This window comes from Herpailurus yagouaroundi, unplaced genomic scaffold (assembly GCF_014898765.1).
Source record: "Herpailurus yagouaroundi ecotype Mexico unplaced genomic scaffold, PumYag 100, whole genome shotgun sequence".
NCBI classification, from domain to species: Eukaryota; Metazoa; Chordata; class Mammalia; order Carnivora; family Felidae; genus Herpailurus; species Herpailurus yagouaroundi.
Window position 1 is genome coordinate 4,663,786 of NW_024412391.1, and position 9,704 is coordinate 4,673,489.

Genomic DNA, 9,704 nt, shown 5'->3' on the forward strand with positions numbered 1-9,704 from the left:
GGGTGGGCCTCGCCCTGGCGGCGGGGTGAGGGGCGCGGGCTCGGGCGCCCCGGGGCCCGTGCGGACCCCGCGCACCTGCCCGCCCGCGAGGCTTCATTAGGCGGCGCGGGGGCAGCGCGGTGAGTCGCGGCGGCGCGAGTTCGGGCCATGGAACCGGCGCAGGAGCCCTGCCCTGAACGGCGGGGTGAGCGTGGGGCGCGCTTGGGAAGGGGAGGGGCTGGCGCCGGGCCGCGGGGCTGGGGGTGGGAGGGAGGCCCGCCGTGCGCCCTCCCTCCTGCTGGTTCCCATCTCTCTGCACGCGGGGCCCGAGCCCCGGGTCCCTTCGTGTCCAGGTTCCGACACCCGTCCCCTCTTCTACCGGGGCTACATCACGCTGATAGGTCTCGTTTATTGAGCACCTATCGCGTACCAGATTTGCTAGGCTCCAAGCTCGCCTAAAATGCGGGAAGCCCGACCCAGCGTGTCCCTCCTTCCCGAGGCCACCATCCAGCCTGTCCCTTCCCCGCCACGCTGGCCGGCGCACACTCCTCACCAGCCCCGGGCCCCGTTCTGCTAGACGGGCCTGATGCACCCTAGGAAACAACCTGACAAAGCACCTTCGCCCCCGAAGGTCCACCTTTCTTTACACGTCGTTAGAAATTCGCATTCCTTTAGATGGTCTGTCTTGCGTAATTTTCATTAAAATAACAGCAGTTCTTAGTCGCTAGTCAGCATCTACTTAAAATTTTTCCAATTTAGGGGGAATGATAAAGCATCTGGGGATTGTGAGGAAGGTGAACTGGAGAGGTTCTGGGGACCCCAGGAAGGACTCTGCATGACGACTAAGCGCTCTTTGCTGGACTATTCGGGCAAATCACTCAACTTTGTAATCTGTATGTCCTCATCTGTTAGAATGAGCTATCAACCGTGCCTTCCTCACAGGGATTAGGTGCACACTGTGCTAGTCTTTGAAAAGTGCTTAGCACAGAGCCTGGGACATGGTAAGTGCCTGGTGAATGAGACCCAGCCTCAAGACAGAGGAGCTCGGAGGATGAGCGGAAGGGGGCTTTCGGTGCACACCCGGTGTGGCTGGATCACACTTCCTTCCCTGTGCAGGGAGGGGTGGCCCGCGCCCAAGGCCACAGTGAGGCTCTGCTTTGCAGGGACGAGCAGGAGGGTGCACACAGGGTTGGGGAGAGTTGGCAGGGGCAGAGTGACATCTGTGGATGGTGAGGATGGCTGTCCTTGCCTGGGCTTCTGGAGAGCCCCCAATTTCAGCAGCATTCCTGCAGCAGGAATGAGATCCAGTCTTAGAAGCAGTCTCTCCCTCCTCTTCCAAGTTCACCCCCAGCTTCAACATTTGTCCCTTAGCAATGCCTGAACAGATGCCTGTCCCTCAACTCACATTCCAGGTGTCTGGGGTGGGGGGTGGGGTGGGGGACAAAAGGCAATTCCCAGAAAGTAAGTGCCCCCCAAATCGGGATAGCCCTCCTACCATCTGTGTGTGTGAGCTCAGGCCCCCTTCTAGGTGCATCTATTTGCTCACATTTTACAAAGCAGTGGGCTATCTAGTTTGATCTCTACAACAGCCAAGCCTAGAATTTTTACCCTCTCTGACAAGTGCACAAGTGAAAGGTTGAGGCCAAACGGGACGCAGGCCGCAGAGCAGGAAGCCGCACATCCTTAGTCCAGGCTTTTCCTTCTCCCGGTGCTAAGGTCAGTGGGTGATGGTCCCCACAGGCCAGGAAGGTGGAGACAAGCCCCTGGCTGCTGGGCCAAAAAAGGAACTGCGGCAGAGTTCAGCCCCCTGCGCTCAGGATGCCCCAAGTGAGGAACTGCCCCCCTCCTGCATCGTCCCCGGGGAGAAGCCACCATCAGACCCCCCTGGAGAACCATCTGGGACAGATACCAGGAGAGGGGGCCAGCCATCTGGTTCGGGGACTCTCCACAAAGACACGCCTCTGGCCCCACCGGGACCCCAGCCTCCTGGGGAAGGCTGTTCCTTCCCAGTGAAAGAGGCAAAGCCAGGGAAGAGGTCCTACCCTCCAGCCTCCAGTAAGCAGAAACTACCCAGTGCCGCGGGTCTGGCCCCCACACCATCTCCTGGTGTCACCCACTCAGCCCGTGCCGCGCACAACCCAGTGCCTTGTGGGTCAGGCCGGGGGCCCTGCCATCTGGCTAACCTCCTCAGCACATTGGCTCAGAACAGCCAAAACACCGATCAGAAGAGGTCCCTGGAAGTGACCTGCCAAGTTCGGAAAAAGACCCGGACCCTATACCGCTCAGGTAAGTCCTCGAAGTTGAGAGGAAATGTAAGAGAGCAGGGAAAGGAGGGCTCAGCACAGAACATTGTAGCTCCAGGAGATTGCAATGTGGTTACTTTGTACATCCCCTTGTCCTGATTCCTCTCTCCACCTGTGGCAGAGCCACGACCTCTGACCCTCAAAGGGAACATTGGGTTGCCTCATCAGAAAGTGAAATTGGGGGGCGCCTGGGCGTTTCAGTCATTAAGCATCTGGCTTAGGCTCAGGTCATGATCTCCTAGTTGGTAAGGTCAAGCCACGCATCAGGTGAGCTTGAGCCCCGCTTGGGGTAAAACATGAGCCCCGGGTGAGCCCTACTTCTCTTTCTCTCCCATTCACTGACTTGGGCCCTCTCCCTTTCTCAAAAAGGAAAAAAAAAAAAAAAAAGTGAAATTGGGAACAGATTAGTGAAAGTAAATACACAGTTCCCTGCCACAAATCCCAGGAGAGACAGAAGGCCCCAGCCCAATGGGGAACTTCGTTGCAAGCCTCTGGGAAGACCCTTGAGTTGGGGACAATGGTCCCATTTGGAAGGCATCTTTCTCCTGTTGTTTGTCCTCATGCAAGTTTCTTTTCTTCCAGACCAGCTGGAGGAGCTAGAAAGGATCTTCCAAGAAGACCACTACCCAGACAGTGATAAGCGCCGGGAGATTGCCCAGACTGTAGGGGTTACCCCCCAACGCATCATGGTAAAGGGGGCTGGCCAACTGGCATCAGGGTGGTGGAGAAACCATCAACTGGTACCCTTGAAGGAGTAGGGCAGATGCTCGACCTCACCCCATAGGGGCCAAGGTTAGGTCTCCGATCTGGCTGTGTTCTCGCCTGTTTCCACATTGCCACAGCCTCAGCTTAGAAGAGGAAGATACCTCGGCTATCTAGATGAATCTTTTCATAAAACCAACCTTGCAGAGAAAGGCCTCTGAAGCAGGGTGGTAAAGCGACCTCCTAAAGTCCCGTAGCTCCTTGTGCGACAGTCAGAACCTGAGTCTGAGTCTCTGCTGTGCTCCTCGAACACTTCTAGGGTCTCTCCCCTATAGGTGTGGTTCCAGAATCGCAGGGCAAAGTGGCGGAAAGTGGAGAAGCTGAATGGCAAGGAGGACAAGGACAGCCCTGCAGACCCTGCCCCTACTGGGGCCAGCGGTCAGTGCAGGTACAGATCTCTCCTCTTCCCGGATCACCCAGGAGGTAGAGGTAGGAAGGGGGTAGAAGCTGGGCACCTGGGGTCTAGGAGATGGCATTGGAAAGCTGGCCGTGAGGCCTGGAGCTGTTGGCCGATATTTAGAGAGACCTTGGATGGAGGAGGGTCAGGAAGTTGCCAGGGTCTTGTATGAAGGCAGTTTTTGGGAATCTGGTGTCCTGTGCCCTGCACTGAGCCCTGGTCTAAATGCAGAGACACTAGAGCTCCAGTCTTCGTTCTGTCTGCCTCCAGCTCTGCAACTGAGCTGCCAGCCGCTGTGCCCATGGACCCAGAGCCTGGTACCTTCCCTCAGGAACCCCCTCTGGATTCTCTTGCAGGTAAGCTGAATACTCGCTGAGGGTAACGTGAGGGAAATGGCAGCTGGAAAGACGGCAAAGACCAAGTCCTTTCTGGCTAGACATGAGAGTGGGCCAAAGCTGTCCAGTGTTTTGGTCCAGTGGGGCCCACTCAAGGAGAACTAGGCATGGCCCACCCCAAATCTGCCTCCTCCTTCTCCTACCCTTGTAACTCGTCTGACCTTGATTCCTAGAGCCTCCCATGCTGCTGGCCTCTGAGCACACTCTGGCCCCAACCCAACAGAGTGAGAGTACTCAGAGGGTAGCAGTGACCCCGCCGCTCTTCAGCCCTCCGCCAGTTCGAAGAGTCAACCTTCCTTTTCCCCTTGGCCCTGTCCCCACCCCCCAAATGATGCCTCTGCTGCTGGATACCCCAGGCAGTGACAGCGGCCACAAAGATGGCTCCTGGGGGACAAGGTATGGAACCTACTGGGGGTGGTCCTCCGAGTTCTTGTGGGAGGGGTATAGAAGGAGAAAAGACAGAGCTTGGTTGGGGAAGGGTGAGCTGAGAGAAGCGAGGAATCACGCTTGTGATGAGGATTAAACGGAAAGTGGATTTAGAGTGGGAAAGATCTAGAATATCATAGCAACAGTGTAGGCATGAGGGCAAGAAGCCAAGAACAGGAAGAGAAAGGAGGAAGCGAGTCTGGGGTCATGGAGATGGGAAGGGACTCATCTACTGTGTGGTCACAACGAGGAGGCTCCCATGAGCCTCACCAGCCACTCCTTTGTCCCCCACAGTGTCACCCCACCATCCACCTGCTCGTACTTGGAGGAGCTGGAGCCCCAGGATTACCAACAGAGCGCCCAGCCGGGACCGTTCCTATTCTCCCAGGCTCCACAGAGCCAGCTCTACCAACAGCCTCAGCCCCAGTTCTCCTACCTGCACCCCTTCCCCTTCCCCATGCCCCACCCCCTGCAGCCTCTGCTGCCGGATGACCCCCTCTTCACCTCGCCCTATGGCCCCAGTGCGGGGACATCACAGGGCTACTTCCCAGGGCCGCCGCCTCCGTCAGGGCAGATGGTGCTTCAGCCACCTGCTGGGAATGCAGGTGAGTCATGGCCGAGGACAGTGACAAGGGGCGGACCACCTCACTTAGCCGAAGGGCTGGCCGAGGCAGCAAGTGGACCACTTTCCTTGCCCCCGGTCGTCTCTACGAAGTGCTGGTTAAGTTTCCCGAAAGGCCGCAGGGCAGAGCGAGAGCCTTGGAGCTGGGAGTTCTGAAGTCAGGCTCGGCCATTCCCAGCGTTGCTGACTCTCGGTTTGCCTGGCTCTCAAATGGGAATAATATCCCCATCCCGGGGAGGGATTGGCGGAGGATTAGCAACCGCATGAGGGACATCCTTGACAGCTGATCTGAGCACTCAGACGGGCCACTCGGACCTCTGAAATCTGGACGCAACCGTCGTCGTAAGACTACATTCCAGTAGAAGGGGAAGAAAGAGTCTGTTCCCAGTCTCCCTGCTGCCTGCGTGAGGGGGCGCTCAGCCTGGCCCACGACCCACTCTGTGTCGATGTTCCCAGACCTCAGGACTTAGAGGCAGGAGCGTGCCCGGCCCGAGGGCAGGAAGCTCCTGGTGCTAGGACTTCACCCACACTGGCACCGGGTTCCTAAGCTGGGTTTCTGTGGGAGGAGGAGGAGGAGGGGGGTGGGGAGTCTGTCACAGAGAATGTCCAGCCGTGGGGGAAACGCTTAATCCTCTCTCACCTTTCCTGCACTCTTTGACCCCGCAGGTACAGTCCCCTGGAATGACCCTTGCCTTCCAGAACTGCCTTTCCCTGGTCCCTTCTGTCCGCAGGCCCTGGGGCAGCCCCCCGGAGGGGACGGCTACTTCCCTGATCTGCTCCCAGCCCCCTATGCTCCGGCCCTGAGCAGGCAGCCTTCCCCAGGTGTCACCCGGCTGCCCGAAGGGGCCAGGCCCGAAACGGGACCCTTCCTCGGCAGGGCCCCCGAGGAGCAGCCTGCCCCCTGTGTGGAGGGGCCCCCCGCAGCCGAGGAGCTCCGAGTGGAAGAGAAGGACAGCTGTGGCCCCTAAGTGTGGGGCCAAGCAGTGTGGAGGAGCAGGAGAGGCTTGGTGCCCCCTCCAGGAGACAGCGATGTCAGGACAGACTGCAGAGTCTCCTGACCCCGGGGGAAATCGGACGTTTCCCCTCTGTGGGCTCACCTTGCTGGACCTGATTGGAGAAGGATGAGGGCCGGCCCGCCCTCTTGTCCACACGTCTGTGTGACCACCCTGAGAAAGGGATGGTCCCTATGATTTCTGAATGCTGTGTACGTTTCTGTTGTTTCCTTTCCTTGCCAGGCAAACGCGTGTCTGTTGTAAGGGGTAGACTAGTGCATCTTGGGCCTCTCTGCGCAGCTCTGTGTCTCCCCACTAAGAGCTGCATTTCTTTCACCACCATCCACTCAGCTGGCCGGTTGTGGGATGCAGTCCCAAGTGCCCCAAGTGAGGTCCCCATTGGGCATGACCCCATGGAACCTGGCATCTTTCCTGGGCCCATCTCCTGCTGGAGGGGAAATCAGGCATCTTGGGCCTGTTTTTCACTCCTGACATTAACTCTTATTCCCAAACTCAGGACTGAACCTGAGCAAATTTGAGCACCAGCGTCTCTCTGGAATTTGGGCATGGTAGGGATAGGATTACAAGAGACACCCAAGGATATTTCAGGTCAAGGCTCCGTGTTGTGAACCAGAACTTATCTTTCTACAGCTCTTCTTTTGGGACAGGGAGTAGGAATGAGAGGTGGGAGCACCAAGAAGATACTCATATATATATATATATTTAGCACCCCATATCTGCTGGCCCTACTGTGCCCAAGTCGGTAAGATTTGAGGGCCATTGATTCAAACTACATCAGTGCATTTGGGGAGTGTGTGTGTGGGTGCTATTTGGGACTTGCAAATGCTCTGATTATTGGAAAATACTTTGTTTTTCAAAAACTTACACGTATTTGCATCATAATAGTTACAGAGTCTTCACTGAAAAGTCAAAATATTTGGAAATGGAGAAACTTCTTGGTTACCCAAAAACATGTGTGTGCACATCTCTGTTCGGGTTCCTAGACCAACGGTGTTGAGTAGCTCTGTTCTTCTAGCCGTCCTCTCTTCCTGCCACTCAAGGACTGCGACAACCAGGCATCAACAGCCTTAATTTAGAGATTAGAATATGTATACTGAGGAAAGGACTTGTGTTATGAGACATAGCTGGGTCTTTAAAAAAATTTTTTTTATAAAATTAAAAAATTTGTTTTGGAGAGAAAGCAAGCAGGGGAGGGGCAGAGGGAGAGTGGAATGAGAGAGAGGGGGACAGAGGATCGGAAGCAGGCTCTGAGCTGTCAGCACAGAGCCTGGCATGGGGCTCAAACTTGTGTGAGGTCATGATCGTGAGATCATGACCTGAGCCGAAGTCAGACACTTAACTGACTGAGCCACCCAGGCGCCCCTGTGTAAATTTATTTTTGATAGTTCCACTTAATGTCTGACCCAGCCTCATTTGGGAGGATGCTGGTCTTCTTACAATTAGCTCTAGCTTTTGTTTTGGTTTCGGCTGGATTGCAGGAGCAAAACCTGTGTGCCGGTGAGCCACGGCCAGGCCACTCGTCTCCTTAGATGGCAGGGCAAACCACATCCCAGCACCCCTCCTCCCTCTCCTCCCCCCACCACACCCTCATCTTCTTGCCATCACCCTGTCAGCACTAGGACCTCAGGGCTTTGCAGTGGGCCAGAGCAGAATCCTTCCAGGAAGACTCTGGAAAAGGACCTAGCCCTTCAATTTAAGCCTGCACTATCACAAATTGTCCACCAGATGGCAATCGACCACCAGTTTCATTACGTCTGACACTATTCTTCTGGTTGTTTATAGTCAGAAAGCCCAGGCTAATTCTTCCTTCAAAACATCCTAGAGCCATGAATACCAGGTTCAAAGATACTAAAGGCACTTGGGTTGCAGCTGGGTTTCTCAGGTAAAATATAAGATGCCCAGTTAAATTTGAACTGCAAATAAACAACAAATGATTTTTTAGTTTAAGTATGCTTCCTGCACTATTTGGATGTTTGGTATTTTTATTTGCTAAATCTGGCAACCCTGGCTGGAGCCCTTTGCTAAGGACATCTGTGTCCGTGAGAGCTTCACAATTCAAAGACCGTCCAGGAAGATGCCTCCAGCTGTCTGCTCAGCTTTCTGGCAGTTCAGGCTCCAGAGCCATCGTGGGTTCACTATAGGAAACTGGTTCACTCAGCATCCCCTCCTGCCCACGAGTATAATCTTCCCTACAGGCTCCACACTTGTCTAAAAACACTCTGACATCTCTTGGAGTCCTATTCTGTTTTTTCCTATTAGCCAAGTTTCTTATACATTTCTGAGATAGTCCACTATAATTTATTTTTGTGTATTTTAATATTATTTGCATAAAAGGAACACATAAAAACAGGCTGCAAAAGACAATTTTGCTTTGGGTGATTCCACTCCAAGTCCTAAATGTCCTTGATTAATTAAGAATCAGTCTGGGGGCACCGGGGTGGCTCGGTTGATTAAGCGTCTGACTTGGGCTCAGGTCATGATCTCATGGGTTGAGTTCAAGCTCTGTGTCAGGCTCTGCACTGACAGCTCGGAGCCTGGAGCCTGCTTTGGATTCTGTGTGTGTCTCTCTCTCTTTCTCGCTCTCAAAAATAAACATTAAACAAGAAAGAAGAGTGAGTTCCTAGAAATGAAACATCTTCACTCACCTGGAAGGGGTGTTGTTTTAGAATAGAGGGACAGTCTGGGAGATTTAGGGGTTCTTGTAATTTATTTTATATAGTTCTTTCAAAAATACCCTCTTCTCTTTCATAAAGTCCTGAGAAATCTAGACAGAGAAATCCATTCCATCATCCAATGGGGAATTACAGGCACCCCAGTCCCAGGTGAACACAAAGATAAATAAAAAGTCCTTCCAGCTTCAGATACAGCACTCTTGCTGGGGAGGGTGACAACAACAAGGACCATTCCAATACAGGAGGGCCGTGTGGTGCAGGGCTGCCCGTGGACAAAGTGTGATGAAAATTCACAAGGGGAGAGCAGCCATGTCTGAGGGGGCTGAGAAAGTTTCAGAGTCCGAGGCATCACTCGTGAAGGAAGAGTAGAATTTGGGTAAGCAGAGAAGACAGGAAAGGGAATGTCAGGCAGAAGGTATAGTGAGTGTAAGGCCACTGAGACTGGAAGGATGATCAGGGAGTTGAGAGTGGCTGGGGGTGGGTGTGTGTAGGAGCGGCCAGTAGAGGGCCTGTGGTAGAAAAGGAGGCTGGTGAGGAAGAGTGGGGAAGAGTGGGGAAAGTCCAAAGCTAAGATCTTTGAGCTATAATCTTTGGACGATTAGAGACATCAGCAGTTGCAACTCATGAACATGACTTGCCAAGAATTGTATTTTAGAAAGACAAATGGTGGGGCTGGGGGCTGGGTGGCTCAGTTAAGTGTCCAACTTCGTCTCAGGTCATGATCTCATGGTTCGTGAGTTCGAGCCCTGTGTTGGACTCTGTGCTGACAGCTCAGAGCCTAGAGCCTGTTTCAGATTCTGTGTCTCCCTCTCTCTCCGACCCTCCCCTATTCATGTTCTGTCTCTCTCTGTCTCAAAAATAAACATTAAAAAAAATGTAGAAAGACAAATGGAGAAGGAGATTAGAGGGCTCAGAAAGGAGATGCAGGGAAACCAGACAAGACTACAGAATCCGTCCAAGTGAGAGATGAGAGCTGAGAGTAGGTGGTGTAAAGTTAGAAGAGGGTCCGATCGGAGAGATATTGAAGAGCTGGAATAAATGTTGATGTGATGGATAATTTGTTCAAAGGAGTCAAAGAGGAAAGGAAGAGGAAAAAGACCTTGTAACTAAGAAATTCTGTCAACTGAGAAAGGAC

At 53.8% G+C, this 9,704-nt stretch overlaps 1 protein-coding gene across 1 annotated transcript in view; it reads left to right on the forward strand.

Moving 5' to 3' along the window:
• NOBOX (NOBOX oogenesis homeobox) overlaps positions 1–6,562 on the forward strand; it is a 13,918-nt gene extending 7,356 nt beyond the window's left edge. The window contains 8 exon segments of the mRNA XM_040473055.1: positions 739–872; positions 1,696–2,265; positions 2,865–3,022; positions 3,269–3,432; positions 3,712–3,797; positions 4,010–4,232; positions 4,557–4,867; positions 5,551–6,562. Of these exon segments, the coding sequence (XP_040328989.1) occupies positions 739–872; positions 1,696–2,265; positions 2,865–3,022; positions 3,269–3,432; positions 3,712–3,797; positions 4,010–4,232; positions 4,557–4,867; positions 5,551–5,852 (1,948 nt within the window). The 3' untranslated portion in view covers positions 5,853–6,562.
• The last annotated feature ends 3,142 nt before the right edge of the window (positions 6,563–9,704 follow it).